This window comes from Theropithecus gelada, chromosome 3, assembly GCF_003255815.1.
Source record: "Theropithecus gelada isolate Dixy chromosome 3, Tgel_1.0, whole genome shotgun sequence".
In the NCBI taxonomy this organism is placed as follows: Eukaryota; Metazoa; Chordata; class Mammalia; order Primates; family Cercopithecidae; genus Theropithecus; species Theropithecus gelada.
In genome coordinates, this window is record NC_037670.1 from 111,933,654 (window position 1) to 111,951,935 (window position 18,282).

Here is an 18,282-nt window from a genome sequence, read left to right on the forward strand (position 1 = left end):
TTGGAATTTATAGCATCTTTATGTGAAAAATTAAATACATTCTAGTAACATTTTCTTTCTCATGGGTACAGAAATGTGAGGCAAAGGGAACAGTGCGATATGATGGGAACTCTAGGCTTTTTAGGGCAAAGGGACATGGTGAAGTGGTGGTGAGGTAGGTGAGAGAGCTAAAAGAAGGGAGCTGGAAAGTAAGCTGGATTCAAGTTGTAAATGGTCTTAAATTTTATAGGAACCTTAGGGGTTTTGCTATAAACAAATGGAAAGAGTAAATCATATTTTGAACAAGAAGATAATATCAAATATGTGAATCAGGAAACAAACTGTAGCAATGCAGAGGTAAGTTAAAGAAGGAGAAAAAATTGGTTACAGGTTATTTCAATTGTCTAGATGAGAAGGGATAAAGACATGAACTAAGATGATGGGTGGTGGGCGGTGGTGTTGAGAAAGAGCACAGGTTGGAGAAGACAATGTAGAAGAAGACAAGGAAAGAAGATTATGTATAAGATGACTCTGGGCTTCCAGCTTTGATGATTCTTAGGTGACAGAGAAATCATTAAGAAAAATACTAAGAAATCAGGAGAAAGTATACAGAGTAGGGATGAAAAATGATTAGTCTGAAGTGTTAATGGGATTTGTGGAGATGAGTCAACTGTTGGAATTTTGGGTCTGCAATGACTTAGGAGTCATTTGTAGAAAGGTGAGAGTTGAAACCTTGGAAGTAGATACATCTGTCTTAGGAGTAATATTTAGTGAGAGAAGGAAGGCAAAGTTGAAGCCTCTGTATATCATAATCTAACAAAAGAACCTGTGTTAAAAAATATCAGAGAGAGGCAGGAAAGAGATGTTCCAGCAGACAAAAAAGGACAGCTTCAAGACACTTTAGTAACATTATTTGTCTAGAAAGATAAACAGGACAAGGACTGAGAAACTGCTATGGAGACTCCTGTGTTCACCAGCCTTGATTTCTATTCCTGCAGTACCAAAGCTGCTCTCTCAAAGGACAACACTGACCTCCCAGTTGTCAAATCATCTGGGTGCGGTGTCTCACGCCTATAATCCCAGCACTTTGGGAGGCCGAGGCAGGCGGATAACGAGGTCAGGAGTTCAACACCAGCCTGACCAATATGACCAAACTCCATCTCTACTAAAAAATACAAAAATTAGCTGTGCATGGTGGCACGGGAGGTGGAGCTTGCAGTAAGCCAAGATTGCACCATTGCACTCCTGCCTGGGCAACAGAGCAAAACTCCGTCTCAAAAAAAAAAAAAAAAAAAAAAAAAAGAAAGAAAAGTTTGCTTAAATTTACCTTGAGCAGGGAAAAAAGGTGAGAAAAATCCAACACTTCTTACAGTTTTAAGGCAGTATGAAGATAGTCTAATGTTTTGGGCTATAGAGAAGGAATCAACATGAGGAAAAGACTGAAGGTATTGTGTATCAGATGGGAACAAATCTCAACCACAAAATATAGAGAGTGCATGAGAGCAACTTATAAAAGGTCTTTGAATGTTAGCTTCTTGAAATGGCTAATTTTTAAAAACAGACATTAAAGTACCTAGAAAAGGTGAAGATGTCAACTAGCTTAAGGTATTTTCTTAATAACATTTTGAAGGTATAAACCATCTGAAATAATCTGAATATGTTCCAAGAAAAAAGTGAATTAAAAAAAAAAATCCTATAAAATAGAAAAATGAGAAAGACTTTAACAACTAGTCTTGGAGGGAAAAATTCAGAGGATAATATAGATTAGCAGGGGAATGTCACAAGATGCCAATAACAATCTTAGAATGTCCACTTTGGTAAATAGAATCATTTCAAAGTGGTGAACCTCTTGGATGTATGTCTTAAACATAGTAAATGATGGTTATTAAAGTCCTTTAGTTATTAACTTTATGAATTATATCATATTCATTCCCTGACAGACAACAATAAATTCCTCAGGTTAAAGCAGGATAGGCAATTTAATAAAGCCTTCTCTGCCCCAAAGGCTCTCTTCTATGGCTCCAATGGAAACCACTAGGCTCTAGTCTGACCCTGGTATCTGACAGTTGAGAAAACTGTACTGAAGCCCTGGGAGACTTAACAGGTTTGCCAAGTATCACAGTGGGCTAGAAAAGAAACAAGGCCTTCTGATTAGTGCAGTGGTGCGATCTCGGCTCACTGCAACCTCCACCCCTGGGTTCAAGCATTCTCCTGCTTCAGCCTCATGAGTAGTTGGGATTACAGGCGTGTGCCGCCACACCTGGCTAATTTTCATATTTTAAGCAGAGATGGGGTTTCACCCTGTTGGCCAGGCTGGTCTTGAACTCCTGACTTCAGGTCATCTGCCTGCCTTGGCCTCCCAAAGTGTTGGGATTACAGGCGTGAGCCATGACTCTCAGCCCCTAGCATTCTTTCTGTAAGAACTCATTTCTCCAAAAGGAGGCAGCAGCAGATAAGATTCCATCCCTGGCCTCCTATGGGAGAGGTGAGCATAAAACCACTGAATCATCACAGCGAACACCTGAAGGAAATTTTTTTTCAACACAACCTGGGGAATTCATTTCTATGAACTGATCTAATATTCATTCAGGTTTAAGTGATTTTATGTTAGCTCAAAATTTCCCTTTAATTTCATAAAGTAGGTTACTCTTATGAAGAAGCAAATATTAGCAACTTTATTCCTTAATTTTTTGAGTGTTAACAAGTCCATACATGTTTAAAATCAAAACATGTTCAGACTTGAAGGCTGAAAATACATCACAAGTGTTACAACAAAAAGTCATATATGAAAACTGAAAAGCAAAAGTTGCTTCGCAATTAGATTGATTTAAATTTTTGTTATAGTAAAAAACATAAATCTTTCAAAAGTGTATTTCATTTTAAAAAATAATGCTTCCATTATATTTATGAAGGAATATCAGAAAAAATTCTTACATATGGAGCACAGTGATAATATTTTAAAGCCAGTATTTTCTTTCAAGTTTATAAAAAAAGTTTTAAATTATAAATTCTAATAACTCAATATATCCTCAAAGATGCAAGATGGATCCATTAAGTGTCCCCCAGTGATATCAGTGGTTATTCTAATTTTATTAGTAAGACACTGCTGCTAAACATAAAAACAGTAAGATGGAGTTAACTAAATGGAAAGTAAATATAACCAATGATACTAATCCTAGCAAAATTATCTCTGCTACAATATTCTACACACTATATTTCTTAACTCTGGATTTAGTTTTTCCTCTTATCTCAATATTATTCTTTCAGAATTGGCCAACAGTTAACTAAAATTTTAAAGGGTGTAGTTAATACAAATATATGTAGTGGTTTTAGGCAAAATATTAAGTATTATGACTATTTTGCTTTGAATCAGAATAGCAATGACTTCTTCATTAGACTATGAATTACTGTAAAGCTAAAAGCGTAGAGAAATAGTTCAGCAAATGTCTGTAGAATTAAACTCATAAAATTGCTTATAATTGAAAACTATGGTCAGTTGCAGTGGCTCACGCCTGTAATTCTAGCACTCTGGGAGGTCGAGGCTGGTGGATCACTTGAGGTCAGGAGTTCGAAACCAGCCTGGCCAACACAGTAAAACCCTGTCTCTACTAAAAATACAAAAATATTAGCCAGGCATGGCGGCAGACACCTGTAATCCCAGCTACTTGGGAGGCTGCGGCAGGAGAATCACTCGAACCCGGAGGTGGAGGTTGCAGTTAGCAGAGATTGAGCCACTGCTCTCCAGCCTAGGCAACACAGAGAGACTCAAAAGAAAAAAGAAAAAAAGAAAGAAAACCATTACTGTATCTTAAAATAGGATATACATATTTCACCTGTGTTGGAAGATTGAGATACACTTATGCAAGAAAATAGGCTAGTTGATCAGAAGTCTTTTTAGGTCTGCTTTCTCATGGAAAATGAACATAAATATAATCCTCTGTGCTTGAGTTAAATTATCAGTTTATTCCTTTTTATGGAGACAGTGCTCTGGAAGTAAGTTCACTGTCTTTCAAGGCATGTTGTCTGCTGAATATTTTGGCAGCCATGTTGAGAAGTATCTAAGAGAACTACTAACAACAACAACAAAAGCACAAAATACATCTGTAATGCACAGAACATTCTCAGAGTATCTTTTGAATATGGCAGTCAACCTGGTCTCTAGGTCTTACCAGTAGAACTGCAAAATCCCTCCCTAAATGGTTAAGTGAAATAAGCTTGTGAAATAATTGTTTTTTAAAAAGCATAATTTGATAAACACTTTTACCAGACTAAGAAAATGTTACCTAATTCTTCTCTATAAAGATCCATATGCAGAAATAAAATAGCCGTGATTGAGAGCTTAACTAAGAGTGAAGTTAATTCGAAAAATTCTACCAAGTTTGAAAAGAGTGAATTTGAAAGCAAGGTTTAAAATTCAGTATTATTTCAGCTTTTAATTTACCAAAAGCAATTTTTAAAACTATCTTTGAACTCAACTGAGGTGTTTAAAAATCAGTTTTATTTGCAATTCCAAATCAAGTTTTTCTCTGTACTTAGAAACACACTACTGGCTAACTTATAATTAGGCAAACCTTCCATAAATGGGATAATTTCTTCTCATTTCTCCACATGAAATTTAACAAACAGAATGCTCTTCAAAAGTTACAAAAACTGGCATCTTAGGTCTGCCTCTAACTGGGAGAGATGCTTGAGTGTGGAATGATAGTGAACTGCGAGCTTGATCTGAGCCAGGAGTCCAGATCCTATGTTTCTCCATCTCACAAAACTTTTCCCTGCTTCTGATTTCCTCATTTCCCTCTCCTGCAAGGAAAAAGAAATTGAAAAAACAAGAGACAATGGAGTTCAGCAATGTTATGGGAAGAAATGCAAAGAAGAGGCCAGGCATGGTGGCTCACGCCTGTAATCCCAGCACTTTGGGAGGCCAAGCCAGGCAGATCACCTTAGGTCAGGAATTCAAGACCAGCCTGGCTAACATGGTAAAATCCCATCTCTACTAAAAATACAAAAATTAGCTGGGTGTGGTGGCATGCACCTGTAGTCCCAGCTACTTGACAGGCTGAGGCAGGAGAATGCTTGAACCCAGGAGGAAGAGGTTGCAGTGAGCCTAGAATGCACCACTGCACTCCAGCCTGGGCGACAGAGCGAGACACTGTCTTTAAAAAAAAAGGCAACGGAAAGAAGAGCCGAATCCACACAGCTGAAGGAAGACAGAGTTACAAAGACAGCTCTGGCATATCAGGACCTAATCTCTGGATCCATATACATTGCATAATATTTCAATCCACTTTTTCAAAAGGAAGAAAGAATCTAGCAGAGAACAGTCCAAAGATAAGAACAAACCTTGGGTTTCTTATCAAGGCTTTCTTCCAACCATTTCAACAGGTATGTGAAACTGGTGCTAGGTTCCTAAAAAGTCTTTATTTCTAATCTTTCCTTAATTTATAGGATGGTTTCAGGATGTCATCCATACCTCATAGATACTGGTAAGAGTCCTGAGTGCTGATGCAGAAATTTTTTTATTGGTGGAGAAATGTAACAGCATTCTGGTTTATGTAGGCACCGTGGCAACCCTGGATAAATATAATGACAACTCTATGATACCCACTTGCAAATGCTATACAATAATGGTGTTGGAGAAGAGTCACTCTAATGTATTTCTGTTTGAAGGTCCATTTGCTGGAAAATACTTATTTTCTCTTCTATATTTTCCACACATGGCAAAATGCCTTGAACTCAGCAAGATTTGTTGAAATAATTGTTTCAACAACATAGAAAACTAGTACCTCTTGTATGTTCCTCATGGACACATGACTTTACAGATGCCTCTGCTTCTGACCTCCAAATTAGGCTGGCAGATGACTGGCTTTTACTAGATCTATCTAGAATCCCAAGGACATGGCGACCAATTGTTTCTTCAACAGCTGCTGTTGTCTTTACAACTTCTAAAAGGATCTTCAAAAGTCTGTTATTAGCTTTCTGGAGTGCATACCTGTATAGATAAAGAAGCATTGATTAAAATGTTTAATATTTTTGAAGCAAACACTTTGCTTATGTCCACTAAAAAGTACACAGCAAAATATCTGATTTGAAAAATAACAGATGATCCTCTTTGTTAAAATAATACCCAATAGCATCTACAATAAAGTGCGTCTTGTTTTTTATTTGTGACTATATTATAAAATGATTTGTTTTGTCTGAAAAATTTTGGCCAATCAGCTTAATCATGCCATTTTTCAAAATGTACAATATCTAATTGACTTGAAAAAAATAACTAAAGTCTTAAGCTAGTAACTAGGTTAAGAGAAAATTTTGGGAGACAAAATTTAAGTTTTAAAAAGTATGGCAGTGCCAAAGCATATGCAAGTTATTGAGCTTGCTGCTCATGGTTATACATATGTATTTTGTACATTTAATCTTTCTATATGTTAAACATAAAAACATATTTTAAAACATAATTTCAAAATCACACCAGAAAAAATTATGTGGCAGTATTTGTACAAGTTAATGGTAATGAGCTGAATATTTAAATTACAAAAAGTAATACTTAGGCAGAGATCTGTTTTTAAAAAGGTCTGTAATGAAATTTCACTACCTGTCAACACCAGAGGGAGTATCACAGGCTGTTTTTATTACATCTGCTCCAGAGACAGAAATTTCTCAAGTTACACTCACCACTCATTTCAGTCAGTAGAAGAACCCTGTTTTCAACTAAATAGAATGAATTTGGTGTCTCTCTTTTTAAAAAGTAATCCTTATTTTAAAAAATCTGGAAAATACTGCAAACCACCCACCAAAAAACCTCAGCAATAACTATGACAATTTTAATACCTATATTTCTAGACTTTTCCTCCTGCCTCTTATAAACATATACATATTTTAAAAACAAAAATGAGATCATCCTGAACAAAGTGTTTTTGTACACTCTCTTTTTTGCTTAACATGAACATTCTACCATGTGAAGCAAGGTATTTCTGTAAGTGGTGATTCAGAAGGTTGCCTGATTAATTTTCTTAAAAACTAAACAACTCTCTTGTCCTAGCAACTCAGTTCAACAAAGGCACACTTTATACATGCAGACTAAATAAAAGATTTTCACGGTAAAGGTCTTCTGCCTTAAGATAGTTTTATCTTTTAGCTTCACACTGTAGGAGATTGCCAACAATCAGGCTAAAGGATACCTGTTTTCACAGGCACATGACATATCTATTTTAAGACAAGATAATAAATGGAGAAGTTTTCCATTAGTATTTGTCAAGTGAAAGAGACAGTTCTATTTTTGCACCTAGATCAAGTTCTCTGCTTATATAATCAAGAATACTAAAAATAAAACTAAAATAATTTAGTAGGAAGCCAAGGGTTTTATTTCCTTAACTTGTTCTGAGGTTTTGTTTAAGCGCCGAACCCCAGGACTAGAATAATGTGAAAATATTTCTACTTAAATGATTAATATGATGGTTAAAAAAAAAATACTCATTTTATTGGCACTTACTGTAAAAATTCCTAAAAATTAAATACTGCATAGTTTTCAAAATTTACCAATTAGAGATAAAAAATATAAAATAAACAAAGTGTTTATTTTATATTGCCATGGTAACTCTAATTTTCATACACTGTCTTTCTTGTTTGAGTTCCATACTGACTGCGTTCCATACTGATGATCCAATGGGGAAGCCAAAATCTTAGGGGCCAAATTCCTCCATGCAAGCTGAGGAAGGAGGTTAGGAGGACACAAGAGGGTTGACAGTCACAGAAATTGGAAAAGGAGGAAATTAAGTTAGTAAATATTAGTTTTAATTTAAAATTAAAGAAATTATTTTCATTTGAACAAAGTTTAAAATATTGTGCTTAAAGTCTTTAATACTCATGTAGGATAACTATTCTTACCTAATATTTTACATTTCTATATTAACCTCTACAAAATCAAAGTAAAGAAAAGTTTTGCTAACATCAGGTGATTAATTTATCCCTCTATAGGACTGGGATATGGATTAAAAGTTGTCATCTGTTACGTAGCAAATGCATGAAAGAAGTTTAGAATATTTACACTAACGGTAATTTTTTTCTCAGAATAAACAAGGCAGGGGATGGCTTACACTGAATACATGTCCATACAGTGAAAGAATACAGTTCACAAGTAGAACTGTGTTTTTAGGATACAAAATGGCATATAAGTATAAAATTAATCAAGAAAGTTTCAATATCCAAATACCTTAATATTAACAGTTAAGTATGTGATTAATATCCAATCAAAATTTATATAGAAATGATTTTTTTAAAATTGTATCTATTTAATGATAAAAAACTGAAAATCCTTTACATACTACACATATATGGACATGTTTCATACACAGATAGTATGATGATTTTTAAGACAAAGTATCAATGTACAAGATAAAAATAAGGACAAAGTCTATTACATTGAAACAACCATTTTAATCTACTTTGCACTGAAAAAGTACACATTTTGTATACCTTTCATTAGACAAAATCTCAGGAGGCACATGTTCAGGTTTTCTGTCCAATTCCTTTTCTTTAAATGTCTGTTCTTCAGCTTCTCCTTGGTTTTCATTTCCATTCTGTTTAAATTTGAATAAAGGAAGAGAGGAGAAGACAGAAAGAAAACCTGTCATCTTGGAAATAGCATGTCATTCTTCTATATGGGTATGAGATAAAATAGAAATCTCTGTGCACAAAATTGATACTGTTTGGTATAATATTTAACTATATTTTAGACTAGTGTCATCAAAAGAGGATAAAACATTCTCGGACATAAATAAAAAAGTTTAATGGGTTAAAATTATGCATGCTATAGTGCAACAATAAAGTTTGTTAGGTTCTCTTGTTAACAGCAATGTCAGATTCAAATTACCTTAAATGAAATATAAGGCATTTTGACTCCACCTACCTTACACGTATGCAGTCACAAATATGTTAAGCTCAGTACCTATAAAAGAGTACACCTCATACCAACAACAAAGATAAACAAATCCTACTGAATTGTTGATCCATTGCTCCTAGGTGGGCCAAAGTCCATACTACCTGTGTTTGCGTACTGCTGTTGCGCAGCTCACAACACAGCTTCTCTCTTCCAGCTAAAGACAGCTGCTTTAGTGCTTCCAGCTCCTCTAAAAGCACCCTCTCTCTCTCTGAAACCAGGTTTTCATTATCTATGGAGGATCTCTAAATAAGAAAAAAGGTCATGAGAGAATATTGTTTGCGACAGAGAAAAAGGGCAGAAATATTAAGCAGATTTCTTTTAACCCCCGGGACCAACAGGTCCTGGTTCTACTTATGATTCGTATTCCATCATAAGGGGTTAAAAGTATATACAAAGATCAATGCAAAATTTAAAATATTTTAAAAAAGCCAATTAAGCCTAAATATTCAGGAATTTGTGTAGTTCACTTAGTTTTTGTCAATTTTGCATTGAAAATTAAGAAGTCTGAATTCACAAAATGCAATGAAGAAAAGCAAAGTTAATTTTCCAAATTATGTTTTATGCTCAGCTCCCAATTTTCCTATTATTTTATATTTAAAAGAATACATGTTAATAGTTATCTCTAGTTATTTCTTATCTCCTTTTTAGCTTCAGTTTTCAAAATTAAATTCAATAAATCTGTTTTCATAAGAACTTCTACATAAATATTTCTTGCTCTTCTGCAATGATTTTGTGAGTATATTTTATATAGCAGTTGACAAGAATCCAGCTCCCAAATACCAAGAAGTATTTAAATTTAGTCAAGAAAGGGATAAGAATGTTAAATAAATTTGCATTTCTCAAATCAAGAAGAGATGTTTCCCTGGAAAGAGTTCCAGAAGCATACTACTTCCGATTTCCATTCATGATTAAAAAGATGGATTAAAGACAGATAAAATTTTGAGATGCTAATTGGTGGACTCACAAAACTATAAATGAATATAGTAAAACTGAACGATAGTAACTGCATAATGGAGCACCTCAGCACAATGTTATTTCCAAAATGTCAAACTGCGTTTGCTATATATGGTTAATAGATTTAAAAAAAAAAACCCAACAACCGTGTAGCCACTTTTCCAGTGCTTGAAAAAGGAGTTAAATAAAATGACAGAAAGACAATGCCCACTCCAAGGTTGACAGAGGTGTCCCTAACAAGATCTAAAGCTGCTGTGTTAGTATAGAGTGTGTTCCTGATGCTAAATATATGTAGTTTATTCAGATTTTGGCAAAAAAAAATTATGGCTACATAAAAAATACTGTTGTTTTTACTGGGGATCTGGTTCAAGTTGGTGTTTGGAAAAAAAAAACTGGGGAGAGAATAGGGACTACAAGACCCTTACCTGGGCTAATTGTTTATTAAGTCTCTTAATCTCTTCTTGTAGCTGTTCCTGGTCTTCTCGCTGTCTCTCCATTTGTCGCATATGTGCCTGCCTTAACAATTCTGTTGCCTGTTGATGTTCTTGGTATTGTCGTACAAGTTCCTGCCTCATATCTTCCAATTGTTCTTCATTCAACATTAGTTGTCTAGAAGCATCCATGCTTGACACCGAAATCTCATCATGAATCTTCAAGAGTAAAGAAAAAAAAAAATTCAGCCATAACACATTTTGTAAAAATCTGTCAGCATTAATATTTTAAACAAATATGAAAGCAATTCTATTACTTATGCCATAAAGCGTGTGATTTTATTATTAAACAAAAACATACTTTTAAAAATGGTGTTTTTCTTCATTACAATTCCAAAACAACATAAAGCTACTTTATTATCATTACATATATTATTTTCCAAAAGCAAAACAATTATTTATCAATTAGTTTAGACTTAATCTAATTCTAATAGAAAACAAAAAGAACTAAGATACTTACGATTCCTTCTACCCTTAATGAAGCTATAATGCCATTATTCCTCTTGACATTTTATGACGGGTAAATAATATCAATGGAATATTTATATTTTAAAATTAAATGTATGAAACATGAGAAACTATCCATTTAATTTACACAGTGGTTATCACAGTACTACAGAGAACTACTGATAAAAAATAATTTTCAATACATTTTATTTGAAAATAAAAGCTTTACATTCCAGAGTCTCATGCTCATAAGAAGTCAATTCCTTAATACATTCTATGAGTACATCATTTCCTGGAGAGATGTTACTTAAATCATTTTGCTTTGAATAGTTGATGGTAAATTAAAGAGGTCTTCAAGAACACCTAACAAGTTTCGCATTCCACAAAGAGATGGTAATTTTATTTTATTTATTTATTTTTGAGACAGAGTCTTGGTGTCACCCAGGCTGCAGTGCAGTGGCACCATCTTGGCTACTACAATCTACACCTCCCCAGTTCAAGTGATTCCTCTGCCTCAGCCTCCCAAATAGCTGGGATTACAGGCATGCACTGCCATGCCCAGCTAACTTTTTGCATTTTTAGTAGAAATGGGGTTTTACCATGTTGGCTAGGCTGGTCTCGAACTCCTGACCTCAAGTGATCCACCTGCCTCAGCCTTCCAAAGTGCTCAGATTACAGGCATGAGCCACCACACTTGGCCTGGAGTTGGCAATTTACTTGAATATTAGTCTGAACAAAACATAACCTATCCTGAATATTAATTAAAAAATTTAATTCAGATGTTAAAAGAAGTAGGATTTATTACTTTCTGTTAAACAGTTGAGGTATAGACACAGAACAGATCTTCTATTAATAAATAAGTAAAGAAATCAATAGTTAGGATATAGATAGTAAAATCTTTTAGTCATCCTAAATAGGTAGCTATTTCCTTGTAATGTTGTTATATTTAATTAAGCAAATCTTTTATTCACAGATATTACCAAATTGTAGTATAATTAATCTCGAATTGGTTGAAACAGACTTAATGTGCATACAACTTACAATGGGATTTTACCAGGTACAACGTCTTTAAGATAAACAAGAATATTATGAACCAGACTTGTTTTATTTGATACTAATATTAAGTCACTTATCCATATATCTTACAATTAATAAAACACATTAACAGTGTGAATCGGCCGGGCACGGTGGCTCATGCCTGTAATCCCAGCACTTTGGGAGGCCGAGGAGGGTGGATCACAAGGTGAAGAGATTGAGACCATCCTGGCCAACGTGGTAAATCCTGTCTCTACTAAAAATACAAAAATTAGCTGGATGTGGTGGCACGCGCCTGTAGTCCCAATTACTCAGGAGGCTGAGGCAGAAGAATCCCTTGAACCTGGGAGGCGGAGGTTGCAGTGAGCCGAGATGGTGCTACTGCACTCCACCCTGGCGACAGAGTGAGACTCCGCCTCAAAAACAAAACAAAACAAAACAACGTGAGTCATAAGACTGAGTTTGATATTTTCCTCCTCCAAATATTATGCAGCATGATTGCTAATATTTTCATAGTGAAGGAATTCACAATTTTTAAATAAGTTTTTTATGTTCAAGGAGGCATACTTACAGACTGTCTGACTATAAATGTCTTATCTTTGGAGAACATTTCTTCTGAAATAGTCAGTACACAGTCCTTTGATTCTCGTATATCATCGGGATCATTATTTGATAATAAAATTTCCTTTCCATGTTCTCCTAACTCTTTACTAAGTGGTTTAAATTCTTCTTTAAATTTCACATCCACTGTCTCAAAAGTCTGAAAACCAGTTTGATCCTGTGATAATTTCATTTCATTAAAATAATGCTGTTTTTCTTGCTGACACACAGCATGTGCTTGCTTTGATGATGTAGTATTTTCTTTTCCCCCAGATATTCTAGACAGTTCAGTTTGTTGAGCAAATGCTATACTCATTGACACAATAACCTAAAGAAATAAAAGCAAACAATAAAGGATTTAGAAATATCAGCAGGAATTTAAAGTAATACCGAGATAGATTCTCTATTTTACAATAAATCTAATGTCAAAGTATTTATTTTACTGCCTGCCATTTTAAATAAAAAGTAAAATGTTTTCTTACTATAATAGCCATAAATTTTCAGTAAAAATTAGAAAATAAAAGCCCTTATATTTCTCTCTTCCAAGAAAAATCACTGTAAACATTTTAGTAAATACTTTCCCAAATCTTCTTATTCTTCTTTACAGAGATAGATATGAATAGATACAGATATCATTTTCCTATAAAAATGTGATCATATTCTAATACTGTAACCAGTTTTTATAGCTTAACTATAGTAAATATATCTTCAAGTTAAGAAATAGAAATACATTTCTATATAATTTCTGATGGGTTCAAAGTTTCGTATTACATACATGTAGTATAAGTTTATTAAATCAATTCTCTATGTTGGACATTTAGAGTGATTCCACTCCTTTACTATTTTAAACACCAATGTGATGAAATATTTGTAATTATATAATTGTGCATATATTTCCTCAAAACAAATTCCCAGAAGTGGAACACTTAGTTTGTATGACTAGTAAATATGAGTAAACATTTCATTATAATCCAACTTGACTTTTCACTACCACTATGATCCTGAATCCCTGCTTATTCTAGCCTCCCATCCCACCCCATGACAGGTACTTAGGAATTCTGACTAGCAGTTTTGGCTCTGACAAGTCCCTACACCTTTGAGAACCAACTGTATCAATAACTTTATGTCCTTTTTCCACAGATAATTTGTAATGAAGGAAGGCTGGTTGTAATAAACCCAGAATAAAGTATGCCTGAGATTGGAAATATTTGTACTTACAGACCTGCAGCCTTCTTTGTTTTCCTTGCTGGTCCAGGAAATATAACTGAACTTTTGTTTTAATTTCCTGTCTTGAATCTTATTCACCTATGTGGGGTCCTGATTCCCACCTGGTTCCTGTGCTAGCCTCCTTTGGAGTAATTTGACTCAAAAACACAAAGCAAATAAATCATTAAAGCTGGGGTTCAAAATCCTATAGTCTTGCCTAAGCTAACTTTCCAAAAGGTAACATTATACTATTCCACATCTAAATGAGTCTGTCTAGAAGTATAATGCACAACTGACTTAAGAGGAATAATTATAATACCAGTAGCCAATGCAGAGAAAATGCAAGTGCTGCAACATTAGGAATGACATCACATATTTAATAAATGTTAGGGCAGAAATTTGAATCAAAATGTGTCTATACAGAGCTCAAGCACCTTAAACACTACATATCATCCTGCTTCTTCCCAGATAATCCTGCTACTATATCTCACCTACCAAATGGGACCTCTGGGTGGTGCCTATGCTAGCTCAGAAAGAACCAGGGTTTGGTAACAGCAATGTCATCTGGAACACATACCCATTACAGCAAAATGTCAAAAGACAAAGATAATTAAAAATAATTAACTAGATCATACAACTTAACAAAACATATCTTTAGCCTTCTGTAACTAGTGATCAAAACCTTATGACTGCGTTTTGTTTTAATTTCCTGTCTTGAACCTGATTTGCCTCTGTCTCTTCATACTGAATATATTGAAAATGTAACATGGAAAAAAAAGATTAAAAATATGAAAGAGAACAGAGATATGAAGGATAGAGAATGGTCAATCAACATCTAATTAGAGTTCCAGGTAGATATAATAGAGAACAATGGAAATGAACTATTTCACGAGACAATGGCTGAGAATATTTACAGAAGACACCACTGCCAAGATTCAAGATGATCAATGAATTATAATAAAAACAAATACCTCATCTCTACAAAAACATCTGTAGCTGGGTGTGGTGAGCTACTCCAGGGACTAAGGTGAGAGGATTGCGTGAGCTCAGGAGTGCAAGGCTATAGTGAGCTATGATCACACCACTGCACTCCAGCCTTGCTGACAGAACCCATCTCTTAAAAAAAAGAAAAAGGAAAAAAGAGAACACCAAAATCAAAAAGATCTTAAATGTTTCCAAAGAAAAAAAGATGTATTAACCACATGGGAACAACAAAGTAACAAGGACCTTGTCGGCAGAAACAAGAAATCAGAAAACACTGGAAGTTACTTTCAAAGTTCTGGCATAAAAATAACTGTTAACCAGGTTCAAATAGTCAACAAAACAAACTTTTATGGATAAAAACAAAATAAAGAAATAAAATAAAGACAACTAAAAAACATAGCTTACTCCTAACAGATAATCAGTAAAAAAAAACTTCTAAAACATTTTCTTCAAAAAGAAATAAGATTCTAAAACGATGGCCTAAGATGCAAAAAGGATTAGAGCATAAACAACCTTCTTAAAAAAATACGTGGGTGGCCGGGCGCAGTGGCTCAAGCCTGTAATCCCAGTACTTTGGGAGGCCGAGACAGGCGGATCATGAGGTCAGGAGATCAAGACCATCCTGGCTAACATGGTGAAACCCCGTCTCTACTAAAAAAAAAAAAAAAAAACAAAAAACTAGCTGGGTGAGGTGGCGGGCGCCTGTAGTCCCAGCTACTCAGGAGGCTGAGGCAGGAGAATGGTGTAAACCTGGGAGGCCGAGCTTGCAGTGAGCTGAGATCTGGCCACTGCACTCCAGCCTGGGCGACAGAGCGAGACTCTGTCTCCAAAAAAAAAAAAAGGGTAAATTGAAATACTGATGCTACAAGGCAATAATTGCATCTGAATTATGGAATAAGAAAACACAAAGACTGTGCTTCCGGGCAACATAAAATAAGCCTACTACGGCCTGTTTCTCCCACTGATTACCTAAAACTCTGAGCAAAATACAAAATAGCTGAAGAATTCTGAAGAGTAAACAGTGGCTAGGAGACTGCAGAGGGAAGTCAACACTTAGGTGATTTGTATGGGTACGATGAAACAGGAGTTTTAGTCTGAACCTAACTAGGTGGACTGCCTATTTTAAAAAAAAAAATTCACATTCTTCAAAGAATTATAATGACATCCAGAGCACATAAAACATAAAATATAAAACATTTAATGTACAATTCAAAATTAGGCAACATAAAATTCGTTGCATGTTGAACTCATTGTCAGCACACCTGCTCTAAAATAAATGCTAAGGGAAGGTTTTCAGGCTAAAGAAAAATGGCACCAGAGGGAAATCTGAAATTTAAATAACAGCAGAACACATACTCTTCTCAAGTACACATGGAGCATTCACCCAGAAAAGTCCACATTTTAGGCATCAAATTTAGAAGAACTGAAATTATATGAGGCATTTTGCCAGACCACAAAGAAACTTAAAAATTAATCAATCAACCATGGGAAGCTATCTGAAAATCACAAAAATGTGAAAATCAGTGCATTTCTAAATAACCCATGAATCAAAGAGGAAGTCACAGGGGAAATAATATATTTGGATTGAATGAAAATTTGCAGAGTGCAGCTTTAAACGTTGCTTATAAGGAAACATTGCTATACTTACAAGCTATAATGTTTAAAGGTATAACACTATGCTTTCGAGTATAGCATTAAATGCACACATCAGAAAAGAAGAAATTCCCTTTAGGAAAGCAGAAGAAGAGCAAATTAAATCCAAAGCAAGCAGAAAAAGGGTATCAAAAAGATATGGGTAGCATTTGAAAATAAAAACAAAACCAATAAAAACAACAAGGAAACAAAAAGCTGAATCCTTAATATACTAATACAATCAACCTCTAACCAATCTGACAAAAAGGTGAGAAATAGGGATAACACTACAGATTCCACAGACATTAAATAATAAAAGAATACTACAGGCGGGGCATGGTGGCTAACACCCATGATCCCAGTACTTTGGGAGGCCGAGGTAGGTGGATCACTTGAGGTCAGGAGTTAGAGCCAACATGGTGTAACCTCATCTCTACTGAAGAAAAAAAAACAACCCACAAAAATTAGCTGGGTGTGGTGGTGCATGCCTGTAATCCCAGCTACTTGAGAGGCTGAGGCAGGAGAATCACTTGAATCCAGAGGCAGAGGTTGTAGTGAGCCGAAATTGTGCTACTGCACCCCAGCCTGAGCGACAAGAGCGAAACTCCATCTCAAAAAAAAAAAAAAAAAAAAAAAAAAAGAATACTACAACTTTACCTATATAAATTCAACAGCTTAAAGGAAATGGACCGATTCTTTGAGTGATACAAACTACCAACACTCATTCAAAAATAAATAGATAACTAACATAAAACTAAATCTATTAGATAAACTGGATTCATAGCTTAAACACATATTTCAACAAAGAAAACTCCAGGCCCAGTAGCATTCACCAGCATATCTAAAATATATTTAAGGATGAAATAATACCAATTCTATGTAAATTACTCCAGAAAATAAAAGAGGCAATATATTTCAACATTGTATGGAGGACAGCATTATTCTGATATGAAAACCAAGACATTACAAGAAAACCAAACTTGAAATAATATTTCTCATGAACACAGACATAAGTATCTTTGCCACAATATTAGCAAACAGAATCTAGCAACGTATAAAGGGAGGGGGTTGTCTCCCAGAGGGCATGAGAAAACTTCTAGGGATGACTGAAATGTTTTATACCTTGACTGTGGTATTAGTTTCCCAATTTTTTTTTTTTTTTTTTTTCACTTTTTTTTTTTTTTGAGACGGAGTCTCGCTCTGTTGCCCAGGCTGGAGTGCAGTGGCTGGATCTCAGCTCACTGCAAGCTCCGCCTCCCGGGTTTACACCATTCTCCTGCCTCAGCCTCCCGAGTAGCTGGGACTACAGGCGCCCACCACCTCACCCAGCTAGTTTTTTGTATTTTTTTAGTAGAGACGGCGTTTCACCGGGTTAGCCAGGATGGTCTCGATCTCGTGACCTCGTGATCCGCCTGTCTCGGCCTCCCAAAGTGCTGGGATTACAGGCTTGAGCCACCGTGCCCGGCCAGTTTCCCAACTTTTAACACTTGCTAAAACTCACCAAATTTTGCAGTTATAATTGGTGAATTTCATATTATGTAAATTATACCTCAGCAGAGATGATTACAAACAAAGAACAACAAAAAACACAAAGGAAGCTGTTGAAATTTTGAAAAATTGGTATCATACAGATCACTTTCTTTTGTATATGCATTCAGATTAGAAAGAAATGACAGATAAAAGAATTCTGGTTTGGGGCCGGGTGCAGTGGCTCACACCTGTAATCCAAGCACTTTGGGAGGCCGAGGCAGGTGGATCTCGAGGTCAGGAGTTCAAGACCAGTCTGGCCAACATAGTGAAACCCCATCTCTACTGAAAATACAAAACTTAGCCAGGTGTGGTGGTGTGTGCCTATAATCCCAGCTACTTGGGAGGCTGAGGAAAGAGAATCACATAAACCTGGGAGGGAGAGGTTGCAGTGAGCAGAGATCACGCCATTGCACTACAGCCTGGGTGACAGTGTGAGACTCTGTCTCAAAAAAAAAAAAAAACAGGATTCTGGTTTGGAAACTTAAA

General features: G+C 35.3%; 1 protein-coding gene across 2 annotated transcripts in view; it reads right to left on the reverse strand.

Annotated features, from left to right (window-relative positions):
* Nucleotides 1-18,282, reverse strand: part of AKAP9 (A-kinase anchoring protein 9) — a 170,994-nt gene that overhangs the window by 60,212 nt on the left and 92,500 nt on the right. For both annotated transcript variants that reach the window (XM_025378114.1, XM_025378113.1), the window contains exons 17-21: nucleotides 12,416-12,772; nucleotides 10,297-10,521; nucleotides 9,019-9,159; nucleotides 8,452-8,555; nucleotides 5,763-5,968 (exon numbers count right to left, since the gene is read on the reverse strand). In XM_025378114.1, coding sequence (XP_025233899.1) covers nucleotides 5,763-5,968; nucleotides 8,452-8,555; nucleotides 9,019-9,159; nucleotides 10,297-10,521; nucleotides 12,416-12,772 — 1,033 coding nt within the window. The remainder of the gene's footprint in view (nucleotides 1-5,762; nucleotides 5,969-8,451; nucleotides 8,556-9,018; nucleotides 9,160-10,296; nucleotides 10,522-12,415; nucleotides 12,773-18,282) is intronic.